The 22077-nt window shown below is 36.4% G+C and overlaps 1 protein-coding gene across 2 annotated transcripts in view; it reads right to left on the reverse strand.

The window, feature by feature from the left end:
* cno (adherens junction formation factor afadin) overlaps positions 1–22077 on the reverse strand; it is a 525824-nt gene that overhangs the window by 385190 nt on the left and 118557 nt on the right. For both annotated transcript variants that reach the window (XM_090380034.1, XM_090380033.1), the window contains exons 6-7: positions 16873–17163; positions 3669–3818 (exon numbers count right to left, since the gene is read on the reverse strand). In XM_090380034.1, the coding sequence (XP_090236160.1) occupies positions 3669–3818; positions 16873–17163 (441 nt within the window). The remainder of the gene's footprint in view (positions 1–3668; positions 3819–16872; positions 17164–22077) is intronic.

Genomic DNA, 22077 nt, shown 5'->3' on the forward strand with positions numbered 1-22077 from the left:
AGAAGTAAGAGATTCATTCCTCAATCCCCCTCCCTCATTGAAACTAGTACAAACTGCTGAGAGTCATAGTGGAACAAGTAAATACATGGGCTGTGTTAGGGTAACTAAGAGTAGAAACAGGTGCATGTATACTTGCATGTACACCAATACTAGGAGTATAGTTAATAAATTTGATGAGCTTGAAGTGCTAGTCAAGACATCAAAGGCAGATATTGTTGGGATATCAGAGACATGGTGTCACACAGACATAAGCAGTGCAGAACTGGAATTTGGGGATTACAATGTGTACAGAAAGGATAGACAGGACAGGAAGGGTTATGCTGTTAGTTAAGAAACACAAAATCTAAGGAAGTGCATCCAATTGATGTTGGTGGACAATGCAATGTTGAGTCTGTCTGGTGCGACATAAGCACTGGGAAAGGAAAAATGAGAGTAGGTGTGTTACAGGCCTAATGAATCTGATGAATATAATGAGCAATTGTGCAGAGAAATAGTGGGCCAGTAAATTAGAGTGTCTTATAATGGGGGATTTTAATTTCCCGGATATTGACTGGAATTTGTGGGTTGGTCACTCACACACTAGCAAGGCCTTTGTGGATTTATGATTTATTGGATGATTGTTTTCTACAGCAGCATGTTCATGTTTGGTTTTTTTTTTTTTTTTTTTTTTAGAAGCATTAGCAACTAAGGCCATATTGTTACGGGAATATGCGGTGGTCATTCCCTTGACCTTTCCGCATCCTCCGTATTTGGTGGTGACGGGATCGAACCCCAGTCTAATCAAGCATGAACAGGAGACTACTAGAGGGAGTAATAATCTTGATCTGATTATCAGTAATGATTCTTCATGCATCAAGGATCTACAGATAAAGGAACCACTACGTGGCGGTGATCACAGTGTGCTGAAGTGGGATTTACTCAGAGGTAACTACCATAAAGGGTAAAGGGAAGGGTTTTTGCTTTCGTAAAGGTGACTACGATGGTCTGAGACAGTATTTAAATTCTATACAGTGGGACCAACTGATGTTACCAACAGCAAATTCGAAAAGAGAAGCATTCAAAGTCTTGGAAGCTACTAGGCTTTTCACACCAACAAAGAAATATTGTTCAAGATTTAGGCCTAAATGGATGTCAGATTAACTAATTAGACATGTGACAGAGAAGAAAAATGCATGGGATACATAAATTAACATGTGACACAGAAGCCTGTGATAGATATAAGCTGGTCTGTAACCAAGTTACAAAGGAGGTTAGGCAGGCGAAGGCAGATTATGAGAAATCTTTGGCAAAGGATGCAAAGAAAAACAGCAAAGAGTTCTTTACTTATGTAAACTCTAGAACGAAGAGGATGAATCAGATTGGTCCACTTGATATTGATGGTTCAACTGTTGATGATCCTGTTCAGGTAGCTAACAAACTAAATGAATATTTTGCATCGACATTCACACATGAGGAGTTATTTGGGGAGGGGAATGCCAGAAGTGTATTCAACTCTGGCAGTAAGCTAGATAATCTTGTAATGACTGAGAGTAAAGTGGAGGAGAAATTATTGACGATAAACACAAGAAAGGCACCTGGGGTGGATGGAATCTATAAAGTTATATTAAAGGAAGCAGCAAAGAAAGCAAGCAAACCCTTAGCATAATTATGAGAGCTTCCCTGGACTCAAGTGAGGTACCCATGGACTGGAGATGTGCAAATGTGACCCCAATCCACAAAGGAGGATCAAAGGGGAGACAGGTTCCTATGACCTGTTAGTTTAACTTCTGTTCCAGGGAAATTAATGGAGGCACTGGTTAAAGAAGCATTGCAGGATCATCTAGACAAGACTTCAGTTATAGCTCAGACACAGCATGGGTTTGTTAAGGGAAAGTCTTGTCTGACTAATTTGATTGGATACTATGATGTAGTCACAAAGGAACTGGATGCAAAGAATAACTTTGATATCGTAAATTTGGATCTTAGAAAAGCCTTTGATACTGTTGCACATGGAAGACTGTTGCACAAATTGGAGCAGTGTAGCATTGGAGGCAAATTGCTGCTATGGATAAAGGGATGGTTGAGTGGGAGAAAACAGAGTGGTAATCAATGGACACTGCTCTTCGTGGACTAATGTTATTAGTGAAGTCCCTCAGGGTTCAGTGTTGGGTCCATTGTTGTTTTCTGTATTCATCAATGATATTGATGATGGTATATCAGGCTTAATGTTCAAGTTTGCACACGATACGAAGGTTGGCAGGGTTGTTAATGACACTAATGACAGTACACTGCTGCAACAGGATCTAGAAAAGTTGAGCAGATGGGCTGAGAGGTGGCAAATGAAGTTTAATGCTGACAAATGTAAAGTACTACATATGGGAAGCAGTAATCCCAGAGTAACGTATCAGCTCTGTGGTACCACACTGACAGTGGTGGAGAATGAAAAGGACCTGGGGGTAATTGTGCTGGCAGATATGAAGTCTTCTGAGCAGTGCAGACGGTCTGAAAGTAGCTCATGGTGTCTTGTCAATGATATACAGGAATTTTTCTAGCAGGGCTAAGGAGGTGATTATCCCCTTGTATAAGGCAATAGTCAGACCACACCTTGAGTACTGTATACAGGTCTGGAAGCCTCATTTTAAGAAGGATGTAGAGCTGTTGGAACAAGTACAGAGAAGGGCAAAAAGATTCATGAATGGAACAAAGGGTTGCCCTTATGAAGAAAGGCTTCAGTTTTGCAAATTACAGTGTCTGGAGACTAGGCACCTGCGAAGTGATCTGATTGAGTCGTATAAAGCCTTGAATGGTTTGAGCATGCTCAATGCTGATGGGATTCTTCCTTTTGCTCAGAATAATCGCCTGAGAGGGCATAAATTCAAATTGAGGAAAGACAGTTGTAGGATAGATGTGTGGAAGTTTGCCTTTAGCCAGCAGATGGTTGATTGCTGGAACAAACTTCTATCTGTCGTTGTAGAAGCTGATAGCTTAAATAGATTTAAGGCAGAACTTGACAAACATTTGGAGCGAGTGGATGAGTGAAATAAGGGTTGTTTTTTTTTTTTTTTTTGGCTGATGCTATATAAGCTTGCTTTCTTGCATCATGTGCCTTTGCTAATGCTAAACCTGTGTACATCATATTCCAGTATGCTACAGCATGTTTTAATAACGTGTCAGCATACAATCCCTCTCCACCATTAATAAACAGGTAACTATATTATACAGTAAAACATTAATAAACAGGTAACTATATTATACAGTAAAATATTAATAAACAGGTAACTATATCATACAGTAAAATATTAATAAACAGGTAACTATATCATACAGCAAAACATGATCACTATATAATATAGTTATGTACAGTGCATGTTTTCCTTAATAACAAGTTTCGAATTTTTGACAACACCATTAATACATAGATACTTTAGTCAATTTCTCAATAATCAGAATCTCAACTTCATTCCATTCCTGTTTCAGTTTTATTTACTACAATCCAATAAGAAATCAATTTACTGATAAAATAATAAAACAATATATATGATGGTTCATGGGATCACACTTATGATGATGGAATTCCATTTATAAAAATTTTATTTTCTTACAAACCAACTTGTATTTAAGATCCTTACATGTATAGAAACTAACTAAGCAACTATTAATATTTTGAAGGGCTATAAAAATATTCCTACCTGGATTGAGTTCCAAGAGGTAAGGCAATCTTTCAAGCGAATCTTCGTATCTATAGTTTTCTAATTCACCTTTAGCCGGCTTAGGTTTCTTCTTTCTTTTCCTAGGTTGATAATCTGCTGGCCGTCTCCTTACATGAAAAGTTAATATACCTAGAAAATGTTGAAGAATATTATCAACTGATCATAAGCAGATCATGTAAAATCTTGTATAAATATATAATAAATATTTAAATATTTATACATATGTTGAGAATAAAATACATTCTATTCAAGAAACTACAGATAAAAATCAACAATAGAGATATCAGAATAAAATTATTAAAAATATTGTTCAGATTAAAAGTGGTATGTATAAAAAGTGAACAATCTCTTTCTCTTCCTCTCTCAGAAGTACAGAATTAAATAACATCTACATCTTTAATTTGATTCAACAGCAAACTTCTCAAATGAAAGGATCATGTATTAAAGTCATGTATGTATACATGACTTAAAATTCCAGAAAAGTTTAATAAGTACCAAGTAATCAATGAATTGAAAAAGGCAGTTATATTTACTTATCAGGTTAAGGAGCATTAATTTCATACAGCTGAATAACTCAGTGGTAACATTATTAATCGTAATTTTTCACTATTGGTGATTTAATCCCCCTCCCCCCATTTTAAATAATTTTTTTTAGTTTGAATACACACACATGGTTGTCTCCAAGACTATCATAAAAAGGAAACACTAATTACCACAAAATAAATATAGCAAATTGATCTCGGCAAGGTGCAATTCTGCCACTAGTACCAAGATACCTAATAATCAAATAAAATAAAATCACAAAAATAAAAAACAGATAAATCAACACTCACACAGCAGTGAAAAAGCACAACTTTCCACGCAAGGAGATGTACTCTCATACCCACCAAAGTATGAGCATTGCATCACTTTCATAATAAATAAGTGGAATTAAATAAAAACAGGGGGTGGATGCCTATATATGATTCTAACACAGAAAGAAAACAATTTTTAATTTAGCTATTATTTTTGGCATTTGGCTGGATAGCATTAATGACTGAAATACAATCCTTTCCGGTCACTGATTCTTTTCAGAGTTTTCTGTCTTCATTTAAGACAGGGAACTCTGAAAAGAACTGTATTTCTGCCATTGTGAGTTCCCTGTCTTTATTTAATTCCATTTATTTATTATAAAAGTGTTATTGGTACTCATGCTTTGGTGGACACCTTGGACAGGGAGTTGTGAATCAAATCTGCACTGCAGAGGGCAATCAGAATTTTGCTACCTGAATGATGTTATTCTCTTTGAACCAGGTGTTTACAATCCTTGCTTAGGGACAGGGAGCATCAGCACATTCTAAGGTGAGTACTACATTCGTAAACTGCCACAATGTAAGGCACACAGAATTGTCTCCAAAACATCAATGAATGATACAATATTCATCATTCCATGTATTGCAACTAGAAGACTTATTCCATAACATGTTTTTTTATTATCAAAGGCTTGTGGGCTGCTTACTTATAAGGTGTCCATAAAGTCTTTGTAAACTTTAAAACTGCAAAAACTTAAGTTCTATACAAGTTAAAAATAATCTGTAAAATGCATTGGAAAGGTAATTTATTCTAATTCATAAGATTGCAATGTATTTATGGAATTGCAAAAATCATAGGATTTCGCAATTCCATAAATACATTCTCCAGTTGTTTCACATGCGGCATTAACTGCACATGATTCTAGTATGAAAGTCATTTAAACAGCAAGGTTTTGTGAGTAAACCACACTTTTAACATGCTTCCATTGAAAAAAAGAAAAAAACACAGTCCAATGGGAACAAATTGTGTGAGAAAGCTGACCAAACAACTGGTGCACCACTGCAATCCATCTGTTTGGAAAGGCTTTGTTTAAAAATTGTTGAGCATTCTGGCAAAGGTGCTTCACCTTGCTAAAAAACCATATTGGCTTTAATTCTTAATTGTCTTAATTCAGGAATTAAAAGAGAAAAAATGAACAGCACTGCAAGACAACTAACACCATTAACCACTACTTCTTCAAAAAAGAAAGAACAATTATGCATGGTTTTTTTCCAGAGCACACTAGGCATTAACTTTAGAGGAATCCCCTTCATATTCTCAGACTTCTTGTGGTTTCTCTGCTAAACCAAATATGGCAATTAATCTTGCCACTAATATAAAATGTTCTTCATTACTAAACATTAGATTGTCAAGGGATAAGGGACCATTTTCAAGGGACCATTTTCAAATGTTTTCGTTAAACTCATGACAGAAAGATGTATATCACATGGTAATCTTTTTCCACGCAACATTTGCTGCACTTGAACCTTGTTTGTAAGATCGCTCATACAATTTCACTCTAAGAATTTTATGTACTGTTGCTTTAAGAACACCCAGTTCAAGAGACGCCCATCTAGTGATTTTTGAGGGGCTTTGCTGAAAAGCTTCCACAACAGATGCTACCATCTTGCCAGGCACTTCCGTAGCCAGGTGGGCAGGAGCAGCAGTGCGTAGCACAAGCTTCTTGATTAGACTGGGGTTCAAGCCCGTGACCACCAAATATGGAGGATGCGGAAAGGTCAGGGAATGACCACCGCATATACCCGGATCAATATGGCCTTAGTTGCTAATGCTCCTAAAAGCCAAATAACAAACAAAACAAACAACCATCTCGCCATTTAATGTTCTTGTTTACACTCCGGCATGACCACAAGGTCAGTGGCATTTGCAATAAATCAATACAAATGTTAATCGTATTCAGTAGTCATGGGCTTAAACCCCAGCCCACTCAAAGAGCAGCACTCGTGCTCCTGACCACTCAGTTATGTCAGGCCTATCCAGACCTTCCAGTATGTGGCGTACCATTAATGGAACCAGTCTCTTTGAACTTCCTTTGCATAATGCATCATATATTTTCTTCTAGCTAGCCAGAACACAAAGTTCATTTTCTCTTCTACTGAAGCCATCTTTCATAGAGTATATTATCTGAAAAAATTAAAAAACAAATTTAAATTAAATATTAATTACTTTTGTGCATAAAAAGTAGAATAAACTACCTTTCCAATTCACGATTATTTTTATCTCATATAGAATCTAAGTTACTGCAGAAGGACTTTAGGGACACTTTCTATTATGAAACTAATTATGTATTTTCCTGAAGGTCAGTTCCAATCATATCTTCTAAGGTCTGATAGCCCATACCAAAAAAAGTCCATACGTGGCATTGATTTCTTTAGGTCAATGCCAAGTATGGACTGTTTTCTGCAGCATATGTCAATTTGTCTACACAGTAATGTTTACTTGCTGAACAATAGCATGCAATGGAATTTTTCCCCACACCCAATGTTCATTCCCTTTTGAAATTCTGTTGGCTTTTTTATGTGTGCTCGCCATTTGGTGTACACATCTGATATGAATTCTGAGCTGATCTTTATGGCCAAAATATTTACTATAGATATAGATGCAGTCATCTCAATAATGTTTATTAACAGGACTAGAGGCAATGCTGCAGCCAAGTGATCAAATGTGATGGTACAGAAGTAAGTGTGTTTGAATGGCATTGGTTCAGATTCTTTTTACCATGTGAACTCTTGACCTAATATAGTCATCCCAGAATATAAACAGGATATTTATTTATTATAAAATGAGTGGGGGAAGGGGAAAATGTTCAATATGCAATTTCAAAAATTAAGGAAACTGAACATTGTGTAACTTCGGTTAGTTTTTCTTTTTAAATGTACACCTGTCACCTTTAGTGAGTATACATCAAACATTGTATAACGATGATTATTAAATATTAATAGTCATCTTTCATTTCTGATGAACATTCAGAATTTCTGAATGTTTTGAAAGTCTGTGACCTTCTTTGGAAACAAACTATATTTTGTTTTGGTGACTGAAAGGTACTGGAAATTGAAATGTAATGTTCACTATAAAATACTAATAAACTAAAATATTAAAAATTCAAATGGATAAATATTTTCTCTTTGTTAATTATTACCATAAGATTCCATGCCATGTCCATAGTAATAGAATGCCTAAATGATGCATAGAAGTAACTTTTTCTGCATCATCTCTGGGAAAGGGGGGTCCCAATCATTCATACTCTCCCAATTGCTAAAAAGTAACTAACCATTCCACTTTAAACTTTACCACCATCATCATGGCAAGGAAATTTATTACAGTGATCTACAAGATGCTGCCCAAAGATAAACTCCATGAAATCCAGCCTTCTATTACTCTTTATATTTTATATTTGTGATCTCTAGTTGTTCCCTGGCAATTAAAATATGCCTTCCCCACTAATTTTATTGAACCCCTTCAGGTCCTTATAGATATAACCTGGATAAGCCACCACTGAAATGTCTAGTTGCCAAGCTTTGCAGTCTGCACCATCTGAGCTATTCTTCATATGGACACCAATTAGCACGACTAACCAATCTAACTGGACTTCTTTGAATCCTCTCTAGAAATTGTCTTTCCTCAGGTATGGCCTCCAGATCCAACACAATTTTCTAAATGTAGTCTTATACAGAGGAATGACAAAAATGTCCTTTTCTCTATTTTGTCCTACAAATCACAGACAGGAGGCTATGTTTCACCATGTGCCTTCCTAGCTACTTGTTTACACTCAATGGTTAAATTTTGTAAGTGAACGATAGCCCAAAACCTTTTTTTCATTCTGAATAACTGTTAACCCCACACCCCCTTAGCTTATAACCTTACATTTAAAAACTTTACATTTAGAATCTTTAAACTTCATATGCCATTTTTCAAATTATATCTGCAACCAATTAAAACCATTTTAATGCAAAATGGCCCAGTTCTATTCATATGTCCCCATCTTTTAGCCAATCCTAATCCACAAGAGGATCTTACCAGCAATCCAAATTTTCTCCAGTTCATATAACAGCCTTTCACAGAGAACTTTATTACAAGCTTTCCTCACATCAAGCTAAATAGTGACAAAATTGTTTCTTGCATCCAAATGCTTTATGACTTCATCAAAATAACTGTCATTAAAGGATATACAAGGAGTTACAATAAAGTTCCTGGACTGGTGAAATAAAAAGAACACAAAGTTGAAAGAGTTCAAAAATCGTTTTATTTTCAAAGTAATCACAACCTGATTGAATACATTATTACACCATTCTAAAAGTTTCTGAAAAGAGTCAGCAAAGGTGCGCAGATAGATGACGTTACGTTCAGTTCAGTGGTTACATTTTTATTTATGTCCTCAACATCCTGAAATCTTTGAGGGCAGCTTACAGCAGACTACTTCTTTCTTGGGAAAGAGGGAGAAGTCTGCTAGTGTTAGATCGAGAGAGTTGGACAGATGGTTGATCTGTACAGTGCTGTTTTGTCAGAAATTTATTCGCAACAAGTGTGGAATGGAGGGGGGCCACTGTCACGGAACAAGAACCAGCTGCCTATCTCTCTAAATTGCAGCCTCACCCAAGAAAAATAATACTTCAATAGTCTTTGAAGCACCTGTACACAAAACAAAGTTTGGCTCTCTCACCTCCAGGCATAAATTCCTTGTGAATCAAACCCTGTTTGTCAAGAAACATGATCAGCATCATCTTGATCCTGGACTTCTGTACACAAAACATTTTGGGCCTTGGTGATGATTTTGAAATACACTGCATGCTCTGATGTTTCATCTCTAGATCATACTGAAACACCAACACTCATCTCCAGCGGCAATGCAGTAAAGGAAATCAGGATCGTCTTCACAAGTCTGGATAAAGTCTTCTCATGATGATGGTTTTCACTGCTTCTACTCATCCATGAGGCTGTGCAGCTAAAATTTTGCAGAGACCTTCCTTTTCCCTAATCTTCATGCAGACGTTGACAAATCGTTTCCTTATTCATACCCAATATATCAGCCATCATTCCAAGGGTCAAATGATGATCTCTTGCCGCAATTTCCCAAATTTTTGCAACTCTGTTCTTATTTCGAGAGGTTGACAAACACCCACTTCTTGGGTCACTGCAAATGTCCTCATATCTATCTTTGAACATCCTATACCAACTCTCAACTCTCTATATATTGATTTTTCTACTGATCTAACTATCTCTCAATATCGATTTTTCATCAAAATATCCTCCAAGAGATTTTATCGCTGACGTGATAAAATCCTTATTTTATCCTTACACAGACGTGGCATTCTGATAATTAATTTAATAATAGTGTCTTGACTTAATATTATTCCAACCAATCTGTAAAGTTTCCCATAAATTTTGTGAAGATGGACAGACTACACAGACTTCACAAACGCTCTATTGGGTTTAAGTGGCCACACCATAATTTGCAATACCACCTCCAGTTGTTTAGTTGCTAGAAAGTTCCTGCATAGCTTATAACTGTGATTCTGGTGATTGTCTTGTTGTAATATAAAATATCTTCCACAAAGTCCAAGTTCAAAGGATATTGCTTTACGTTCAAGATTGTTTTAATAACCTTCTTTTCATAAAATTCCTTCAATTCTGATGTCACTCACTCTAGAAAAACAGAAGCCACCATAGATCACAAGAGAACCAACACCATACTTGATTTCTAGGCATTAAACAAATGTAGCAAAAGTTTTTCTCAGCTGATTGTTGTTGTTGTTATTGGGTTTTTAGGAGCATTAGCAACTAAGGCCATATTGCTCCGGGATATGCGGTAGTCATTCCCTGACCTTTCCGCATCCTCCATATTTGGTGGTGACAGGCTCGAACCACAGTCTAATCAAAAAGTGTATGCTACACACTGCTGCTCCTTCCCACCTTGGCTATGGAGGCACCTCAGCTGATTTTCTGAGATAAACTCTACATTTGGATCCAAAAATTTGAAATTTAGATTCATCTGTCCACAATATTTTTTTCTACTCTTCAGTTGTCCAATGTTGATGACTTAGCCCAAGCCAACGTTTCTTTCGATTTTCTAGTTTTAATAAAGAGTTTTTACAGTGGATGTAGACACGGGAGTTTCTCTGTTCCTATTAAACTCGGCTGGGATTTCAGGTGCAGTAAGTCATAGACTGCATTTAGAAATCAGTGTAATGGTCTAATCTTGTGTTTCTATTGTTACACGCAGTCATCCTGATCATGATTTCCCTTTAAACTGCCGTTTTCCTTGAATCATCAAATGGTAGTTTGTACTTCTTAAAATGAAACAACTAGTTATTTTACAATACTTCTCATGGAATAACTTTCTTTATACAGAGGTATAACACCACTTCTTTTTTTTAATCAATTCCTTATTTCTCACCATGTTTATTAAAAAACGAACAAAACTTACACCAAAAACTCTTTCTAAATGACACAAGTTCAATTTTATAAGTTGCAGCTCTTACTCCTCAATTTATATTATTGCAAAACACTCTGCAATCATCTACAATAGCAAAAAATACTCTCACTTTCTAGAATCATTTACAACATTCTATCACTTTCAGGAATCTTCTACAATTTTCTACCACATTCAGGGCTTGTCTACACCTTTCTTGAATATCCTAGAAATTTCTTAAAGTCTTAAGTCTCTTATCAGAGTCTCTGATAAGTTTCTTAAAGTCTCTGATAAGAGACTTCTAATATTCTAGAAATTTATTAAAGTCTCTATTTTATTTGACTAAATAATTGCTAAATTTAGCTAACCTATTTTTAGGTATAATATCCAAAATTTTATTATAAATATAATAGAAAACTTTTTTTTTTTTTTTTTTTCATTACTGGTAAGCCAGAGCTTACACATCATTATCAACTCCTAAAAATTCGTCAAAAACCAAATTCTCCACTGATCAACTTCTTGCTTGGATTTCTACCCAAGATTGCTCAATATCTTATAGTAGTTCATCCCTCTCAGTGTTATCAATTGGTGTTTTAGCAAAACCTGCTTTTGCGAAACAATTCTGAATCACTGTTTCTGTAACATCTTGACTACACACTTTCGCCAACTCTGATATGCACATCTGCAAAGATATAAAACAGAAGTCTATAGGGCGGTTGGTTTCTATTCTCAGTATAATTTTTTTCAGTATTTTTTTTCAGCAGTGGTGAACTGTGAATATTTTAACAAAGGGCTCGCAGTTTTTCCAACTTTCTACCGAGCAATTTCATCGGTCACGGAAGTGACATCATCCGCAGTTTCCACCAGAGGCGCTTCCTACACTCACACTACTATTAATGTGATTAATGCACGTGATGCATTTTTCGTGACTGACCCCGGTATGATATCTTGAGTCAGGAGCAGATGGGTGGGGAGCTTGTTACCCCCTTAATCATATGCATAAGTGTATGTGTACAAGGTCGATCTATAAAAAAAAAAAAAATCTGGTCGTCATGCCTCCCCCATATGATAATACCTGGATGCGATAGTGTCTGGAGTTCTTTTTAGAATTTTTGAATAGTATAACGTCACAATTATACTTCTTGAAGTTTGATTTATGGACTAATGTTATTAGTAGTGTTCCACAGGGTTCGGTGTTGGGTCCACTGTTGTTTTGTATATTTATCAATGATATTGATGAAGGTATATCAGGCTTAATGTCGAAGTTTGCAGATGATACAAAGGTTGGCAGGGTTGTTAATGACAGTAATGGCAGTGTGCTACTGCAACAGGATCTAGATAATTTGGGCAGATGGGCTAAGAAGTGGCAACTGAAGTTTAACCTTGACAAATGCAAAGTACTGCATATGGGTAGAAGTAACCCCAGAGAAATGTACCAACTGTGTGGTACTACACTTAAGGTGGTATAAAATGAAAAAGACCTGGGAGTAATTGTGCAGTCAGATATGAAGTTTTCTGAGCAATGCAGACAGGCTGCCAGGGCAGGTCCTGAGGTTTTGTCAATGATATATAGGAATTTTGCTAGTAGGGAAAAGGAGGTGAATGTCCCTCTGTATAAGGCAATGGTCAGACCACGCCTTGAGTACTGAGTACAGGTCTGGAGGCCTCATAAGGATGTAGATTTGCTTGAGCGTGTACAGAGAAGGGCAACAAGATTGGTGAGGAGAATGAAGGGTTCCTCTTACCAAGAGAGGCTTAAGTTCTGCAATGATCTGATCGAGGTGTATAAGGCCTTGAATGGGTTGAGCACGCTGAATTCTGATGGGATCCTTCCACTTGTTCGGATTACGAACCTAAGGGGGAATAAATTCAAATTAAGAAAGAACAGAGGCAGAATAGATGTGTGGAAATTTGCCTTTAGCCAGCGGGTGGTTAATTTCTGGAACGAACTTCCATCTGTCGTTGTGAAAGTTGATAGGTTGAATAAATTTAAGGAGGAACTGGACAGGCATCTGGAGGGAATGGTGTGATTTTTTTTTTTTTTGGCTCATGCTGCATAAGCTCATACACTTGCTTTCTTGCATCACATGCCACCACTACTACTACTATCATCAAAGGTAGCTTGTGATTTCCTGAAGAAATACTACAAACTATCAACGTCACTCGCTCCTTATTCATTTTCGAATGTGGAGCACGCATTTCTTGTTGAGATGCTAGACATTTTGTGGGCAAAGCCTTAAAATTTAAACTTGTCTCATCAGCGTTACATATCTGCTGAGGTGAATAATGTGATACCAAATCAGCGAACTCGCCCAAATATTTCTCTGCTGCAGCATGATCAGCTGATAATTGCTCCCTGGTGATCGTTAGCTGGCAAATCCCATGGCGCTTCTTCCAGGGATAAAACCGACCGGTTCTCGCACTAAATGATTCATCACCTTTCATTAGTTTGTTGAGATGAATGGCCTTTTCTCTAATAAGAGGTTCACTTAGGGGTGTTCCCCTTTCTCTTCCCTGAGTGAACCACATGAATAAGGCTTCATCAAGCTTGTCAAACATTGAGGGCCTTACTGTTTGTCGATTTTCAACTGATTTTTCTGAAGTAGAGGAACAAAACTGCTCGATCTTTGCATGGTTGTTTTCCAGTCAGTTATTGTGGCCTTGCCCACTTCAAACTCTATTGCCAATTTCGTTGCACTTTCACCCTTGTCCAGCTTTTTCAAAACTTCCAGCTTATCTTTCAACGTACACGTTGCATGTTTCCGTTTCGTGGCCATTGTGGCAGCAGACTGAACTAAACTACAATAATGTAGAGTGAAGATTTAAACATTCACGTTTAATGCACAATGTCACATGCAGTGAGTCATAGCGTGGAGGGTGAGGGTTTGCTTCCGGTGTGTCATGCTCAAGTACAAACGCTAGTAGGCCTACTATACATTCATTCCTTAACAAACCAGGCCTGTTTTACTGCTTGCTTCTGCATTATTGCAGTTATTCGGCTAATCCGAACAGGGCTCGGTCCCAATTAGTTCGGACTAGCGGGACTCCAGTGTATTTTTATTATTTCTATAGTTTTCCAGAAACCTCAAAATAAAAGCATGCTATAACTTTTGGTCAAACCAGATTAAAAATAAGACAGTACAAAATTCAGGGTATATATGGGAGGGATATCAATAACAGAAGACTACTGGTGATTACTTAACTTTTGCAGTTTATTTATTTTTGAATGGTGCATACTGGTGGGGTAAATATATACCATAAATTTCAAATAAAATTTCCTAAAATGCCATAAATCTGTGAGTCAGCTCACACCTTCTCTTTCCTTCAATGACTGTCTTTCCTTCAATGACTGCATATAAGACTGCTGTTAATAAGAGGTTCTATCAATTGGGTTTGTCATGTTATTAACCATAACCTCAGGCTTCCTTGGTGCAAGGAAGCCTGAGGCTTATGCTGCACCGGCCAAAAAAAAATTTCCCTATTACCCTGTGTGTGTGTGTGTGTGTGTGTGTGTGTGTGTGTGTGTGTGTGTGTGTGTGTGTGTGTGTGTGTGTGTGTGTGTGTGTGTGTGTGTGTGTGTGTGTGTGTGAGAGAGAGAGAGAGAGAGAGAGAAGGAATCACCAAGAAAGAGAAGAATGATATCCAGCTCAGGACCCTGGATGTGCCAAGCCCATACCCACCAGATGTGAGCCCCTGGGGGAAATGTGTCACTCATTTAGAGGTCTGGGTTCAAACCTACTGTAGACTGAAGGAATTCTTAAATTCAATGAAGGTCAAGTCAGCTGATCTTAAAGGAAGTGGGGTTGAGCTATACTGGATATATTCAACCTACACAACACACAAATCAATCCCAAATATACATTTGTACTAATTGTTAAAAACGAAAATTATGGTTCCTCAGAGCGAACGGTTTAATATACAGTGCATTCCGGTTATTTGGGCCACCGGTTAATCGGGGCAGCCGTTTATTTGGGGCAAATCTTAAAAAACAGAAACCAATCGAGAAAATAGCCGGGGTTTACTTCGCTTAATTGGGACAAAATGCCATTTAATCGGGGCAGGAGACCTCAGCACTGGAGATCACCCTGCGATTGTCTCCGACCGTACCACGTAGTTCGGTCGAATTTCTGGAGGTCACAACCATAAAACAATAAAAACAATTAGCAGTCACCTGTTTATTGGGCTTTTCTGTTGGCGCAATCTATCATAAACGGATAGTAAACTCGATCTTATTGAATTTGTGATAATACCGACAGCTGGAATTCTGTGGGTTATTATGGTGAAATGTGTTTACACTTCCATGAAATCTTCAATCATATAAAAAAATATAATTTTCAGAATCTTCTCTTCATTTCTAAAGCTTCGTAACTCGTTACTCCGTTCTGGCTTGCGCATATTGTGTTACTTGCAATTTGTGTGCCGTGTTTTTTGTTATTGATTGCTTATCTTTTTACTGTTTTAAATTTTAACCCCCACCCACAAATGTCAGTGAACAGAAATGTCAACTAGTTTAGTTAGTATGTACATATTACAGTACGTATTAATTATTCCGATTTTCACGTATATTCTTCCGAATTTCACGCATCATTTAATTTTTTAATTGGTAAGGTAATAAAGAGTAAATTTGTGCTTAATATCCTATTTTCGCTAATTAGAATCGCTGTTTAATTGAATTAAAATTCAATTCACGAATGTGATTACAATGACCGGCGCTTACTACACATCGTATAGTGAACGGTACTTACTATGGCGAGTTCGTTGTAACGTGATTTGATTGTACGGTGAACTAATTGTAAGGGGGGGGGGGTTACGTTCTATTTTTAACTATTTACGTGAAACTTCGGATAATTGGGGCAGCCGCTTAATCGGGCCAAAATGCACTAGTCCCGATGTGTCCCAAATAACCGGAATCGACTGTACTTAGAACATACATACAAAGAACGGTTTAATATACAAACGGTTTTGTATATTAAACCGTTCTTTGTATGTATGTTCTAAGTATATTAAACCGTTCGCTCTGAGGAACCATAATTTTCGTTTTTAACAATATGAATCCAGAGCGCATAGGCCTCTTTCACCATATTTGTACTAATGTAACAGAAGATAAAGATCAGAGGGAGAACCATATGAATTCAGTGAATTATGACCAGGGTTGTTATTACATCAGGAAACTCTTAAACAACCAACCTATACTACCTGTCTTAAACTTTCCTTGGGTGAGCTCTGGCCACAATTCACAACAACAGCTAAAGAAACTGGAACTTTAATACATATCTTTCAAAATGTACACGTACACAGGAGAGGCACTTTCTCAAGGGGTAAAAAGGGTGGGTGCAGGAGTAGTTTAATTGCTCAAGAAAATAAAAATTTCACTTTTTTGTTGTTGCACAAAATCCTATTAATATTGCTCGTGTTACTTCGTCAAGATTTCAAAGAAGACAGCTGCAAATTGCAACCCTGTCAATGTTTATATAATAAAATTGTTCATTTTGACTTTTTTTTTTATCTTTTATAAAAAATTCTTTTCAAAATTTGGTTGGTTTCATATTTCTTGCAGGGCAGGTAGAACGAAATCTCACATTCTGTACCTAAAAGTAAATGTAAAATCCACCTTCCTCTACAAGTAACTTTTCGTAGAGGCAAGGGGTTTGCCCACAAATTTTCAAAACTATGTAAAGAAATTCAAACTACTTTTAAATAATGCCAAAAGACAAGATAATAATTATACTTAATTACATAACACACTGTTTGACTTTCCAATTTTCAAATTCCTAAAGATAAAACTGGCTTAAAATAAATGATCTATACTGTTTTACTCATTCATATAAAAGGAAATTATTTATTTTTTACTTTTTTTTTAACAAATGATCCCCATAATGTGTTGATTAATATATATATAACTTGTAAAATAATTTGACTTGCCTTTTGTTCTATTATGCTGATGTTCAATTGAAAGTGGGCAATCATCATCATCTAGAATATATTCCCTCAATCCTGAAGTTCCATGATACTCGTGAACATCTCCTTCACCTCCATGAGGCTGGGGAACTATTACTTGAACTAAGCAATAAAAATTGGGATCTTCCTTTTCATAACCATACTTTTCAAGAATTTCTTTAACAACATATGCAGCTGAATCTTTGGTAGACAGTAGTAAAGTCTTGTACGGAACATCTTTGTTTAGAGATTCTCCAAATATCCTCAAAGTTCCACCTAGGATTATGATATAAACACTGCGTAAATACAAATAAGTGATACGTCACATCCATAGTAGATAAATTTAGGGAATACTTGGCAGGCATATAGTTATTTAATACAGAAATATTAAGTGCAAAAGTATTAAATTAGTATTTGCTCTTAACACAGAGTTGTTCATTTTTTAATACAATTGGCTGTTAAAAAAAAAAAAAAAAAGCCAACTATATGGATGTAGAGCGAAGAAGCAAATCAAAATATCTTATTGTGGGTGGGGAGAAGAGAATTTCATTTTCTGGATATGTTAAAAGTTAAATTGGAACGGATCGAATCTTAAATCACTCAAAGCATAAAATTTCTAGATTTGCTAGATGACTTTTTTTATGCCAACATCTTAAAGAAACTACAAGAGAAAGCAATATTCTTGATCTGATTATCAGCAGTAACTCATCATTTATTAAAAATCTTAATGCGAAATTTATTTACAGAATAACTATTACCATGCGTAAAGAGAAAGAATTTTCTTTTTGAAACTGATTATAAATGAGCCCAGACATTTAATTTTTTTTTTAATACGACCATGTTCTTAAAAAAATAGAAATATCAAATGGGAAAGTAATCAGGACAATAATCATAAGGGCTGTTTTATTATAATCATAAGGGGTATTTTTATAAACTGCTATAACAAGTTTTTATGTCGACTAAAACCAGGTTAACTGGTTTTAGTCATGCTAACCATGACTGTGAGTTACAAATTTGTGCAGTAATTCATAAATTTGTGTAATAAACTTTCATTACTGAAATAACGATGTTTTACTACAAACAGTAAATTAAGAAAATATTCTCATCAACAATAAAATTAGGTATTTTTATTACTTAGAGCAGAGCTCAGAATGGATCAGAGCAGGTTTAAATCCATTCCAATTTGTCATACACATCAGTGATATCACATGCTTACTTGACTATCAAAAATATGATATTTTATTAATGAGCATTCCATTTCATAAAATTTTGTAGATCAAGCTGTGATTTATAGTTAATTTTTCAGGTATGAATAACGATCTCAAATTACATTCCGGCAATTTGCAAAATTAAGATCTGCCTTTGAGTTAAATGATGTAAACAATGATGAATTTTTTGAAGATTTGAAATCATTAAATACATTAGGGAGTAGCCATTTTGATCGAAAAGAGTTGTTAAAACTAATATGTGAACATAACTTAATAAACGAAGTACCAAATATAGCAATTGCAATGCAATTTTTTTTCTCTCTACCCATGCCTGTTGCAACAGGAAAAAATTGTTTTTCAAAATTAAATTATTGAAGATCTTCCAATATTAGCAATGGAAGAGATATTTCAGAAAACATTAATATGGACAACACATAATTAAGAATTTGTTTATAGCTAATAACATGTTAAGTGAAAAATAACATATAAAATTATACTTCAGTAATTATTATATTTTGTATTTTTTTTTATATATTTTTATATAAAATTACATGATTTTTGTATGTTACATTTTTTATACTTTATGTTTCTAGTAATTTTAAAATTAAAACAAAAATATAAAGTTTTGTTTTTCATATATTATTTCAGAGGATGTAATTTTAATTTTACACACCAAGTTTGCTTTGCATTAGCAACACCACCAACCTAATACTAATGTAAGGATCACCTTTGCCCATAATACAGCCTATACACATCTTATTATGCACTATACCAAGGTGTTGTAGGGTTTCCTGTGGTAGTGCTACCCATAAATTGATTGTACAATGTGCCCAGTAATATTCAACATTGTCAGGTGGATTGTCACAGCACTGAATGTCCATTTGCAGTAGGTCCCAGCTCAATTGTGTTGAGATCAGGTGAGTTGGGCAACCATTGCAGAACAGAAAATTCATTATCATGTTTCAAAGGATGCTCTTACTAGGAAAGGCTGCTCTGTAAATTGCAGCATCTGGAGACTAAACACCTGCGAAGAGATCCGATTGAGGTGTTCAAGTCTTTGAATGTACTGAGTAAGCTCAATGCCAATGGAATCCTTCCTCTTGCTCAGACTACGCACACGAGGAGGCATAAATTCAAATTGAGGAAGGATGGTTACAGAATAGATATGCAGAAATTTGTCTTCAGCTAGCAGATAGTTGATTGTTGGACAAACTTCCATCTGGTGTTGAAGAAATAGGTAGTTTGAATATATTCAAGAAGCTAGACAAACTATTAGATGGATAAACAAGTGGTATGGCAAGTGTGTTTTTTTTAGCTGATGCTGTATAAGCTTGCTTTATTGCATCATTTGTCACTACTAATTTTAACACTATGACAGTGAGATGGAGATGGGTAAAAACAGGTAAGAAATATGGATTCTAACATCACAAATCCAGAGAGTTGGCAAATATGCACAGTGTGACATTTCTCATCCACTGGAAAAGAATGACATTGAAATTATTTTTATTTTTTTTTTTTGAGACAATTAGCCAATAGAAAGGTTAATAAGCTGGAAGTCAAATGCTTCTTTTTGTTATTATTATTATTTTATTATTATTATTAATGGCCATATGGTACAAGGAAGCCTGAGGCTTATGCTGCACCAGCCAAAAAAAAAAAAAAAAAAAAAATTCCCAAGTTACCCCCTGAGAGAGAGAGAGAGAGAGAGAGAGAGAGAGAGAGAGAGAGAGAGAGAGAGAGAGAGAGAGAGAGAGAGAGAGAGAGAGAGAGAGAGAGAGAGAGAGAAGTAGAAAGGAATCACCAAGAAAGAGAAGAATGATGATATCCAGCTCAGGACCCTGGGTTTGCCAAGCCCATACTCACTAGATGTGAGCCCCCGGGGTAAATAAATTTGATGAATTTGAGGTATTGCTCAAAACATCAAAGGCAGATATTGTTGGGATATCAGAGACGTGGTGTTACACAGATATAAGTAATGCGGAACTGGAATTTGGGGAATACAATATGTATAGAAAGGATAGACAGGACAGAAGGGGAGGAGGGGTTATGCTATTAGTTAAGAAACACAAAGTCCAAGGAAGTGAAGCCAGTCGACATCGATGGACAGGGCAGTGTCGAGTCAGTTCGGTGTAACATACGCATAGGGAAATCAAAATTGATAGTAGGAGTGTGCTATAGGCCTAATGACTCTGATGAGTATAATAAGATATTGTACAAGGAAATAGAGTGGGCCAGTAAATCAGAGAGTCTTATAATGGGGGATTTTAATTTCCCAGATATTGACTGGAATTTGTGGGTTGGTCACTCGCACACTAGCAAGGGGCTTTTGTGGATTTATTGGATGATTGTTTTCTACATCAGCATGTTCGGGAGGCAACAAGAGGGAGCAATACTCTTGATCTAATTATCAGTAGTGATTCTTCATGCATTAAGAATCTGCAGATAAATGAACCACTAGGTGGCAGTGATCGCAGTGTGTTGAAGTGGGATTTACTCAAGGAGGTAACTACCATCAGAGGTAAAGGGAAGGGTTTTTGTTTTAGTAAAGGCGACTATGATGGACCGAGACAGTATTTAAATTCTATACAGTGGGACCAACTGATGATGTTACCAACAGCAAACTCAAAATGAGAAGCATTCAAGGAACTAATCTTGGAGGCTACCAGGCTTTACATGCCAACTAAGAAACATTGTTCAAGGTTTAGGCCTAAATGGTTGTCAGATGAACTAATGAGACAGGTGGCAGAGTAGTAAAATGCATGGGATACATGCAAATTAAGGAGACATGGAAGCCTATGATAGATATAAGTTGGTCTGTAACCAAGTCACAAAGGAGATTAGGCAGGCAAAGGCAGACTACGAAAAATCCTTGGCAAAGGATGCAAAGAAAAACAGAAAAGAGTTCTTTACATATTTAAACTCAAGAAGGAAAGGAATGAATCAGATTGGTCCACTGGATATTGACGGTTCAACAGTTGAGGATCCCACTCAGGTGGCTAACAATCTAAACGAGTATTTTGCATCCACATTCACGCATGAGGAGTTATTCAGGAAGGAGAATGATGTAGGTAAAGTAAACATTGGCAGTGCGCTGGATGATTTTGTAATAACTGAGAGGAAAGTGGAGGAGAGATTGTTGAGGATAAACATAAAAAAGGCACCTGGGGTGGATGGGATCTATCCAGTTATATTAAAGGAGGCAGCAAAGGAAGTAAGCAAACCCCTAGCCATAATTATGAGAGCTTCTTTGGACTCAGGGGAGGTACCCATAGACTGGAGATGTGCAAATGTAACCCCAATTCACAAAGGAGGATCAAAGGCTGACACAAGTAATTATAGACCTGTTAGTTTAACTTCTGTTCCAGGTAAATTAATGGAGGCACTGGTTAAAGAAGCACTGCAGGATCATCTAGACAAGAATTCAGTTATAGCTCAGACGCAGCATGGTTTTGTTAAGCGCAGGTCTTGCCTGACCAATTTGATTGGATACTATGATGTAGTCACAAAAGAACTGGATGCAGCGAATAACTTTGATATTATATATTTGGATCTTAGAAAGGCTTTTGATACTGTTGCACATGGAAGACTGCTGCACAAATTGGAGCAGTGTGGCATTGGAGGCAAATTGCTGCTATGGATAAGGGGATGGTTGAGTGGCAGAAGACAGAGAGTGGTAATCAATGGACACTGCTCAATGTGGACTAATGTTATTAGTGGAGTTCCTCAGGGTTCAGTGTTGGGTCCGTTGTTGTTTTCGGTGTTTATGAATGATATTGATGATGGGATATCAAGTTTAATGTCCAAGTTTGCAGATGATACAAAGGTTGGCACGGTTGTTAAGGACACTACTGACGCTATGCTGCTGCAACAGGATCTGGAAAGGTTGAACAGATGGGCTGAGAGATGGCAAATGAAGTTTAACATTGACAAATGTAAAGTACTACATATGGGAAACAGTAACCCCAGAGCAACGTATCAACTC

The sequence above is a fragment of the Mastigoproctus giganteus genome, chromosome 8, assembly GCF_048544385.1.
Source record: "Mastigoproctus giganteus isolate SK-2022 chromosome 8, ASM4854438v1, whole genome shotgun sequence".
In the NCBI taxonomy this organism is placed as follows: domain Eukaryota; kingdom Metazoa; phylum Arthropoda; class Arachnida; order Uropygi; family Thelyphonidae; genus Mastigoproctus; species Mastigoproctus giganteus.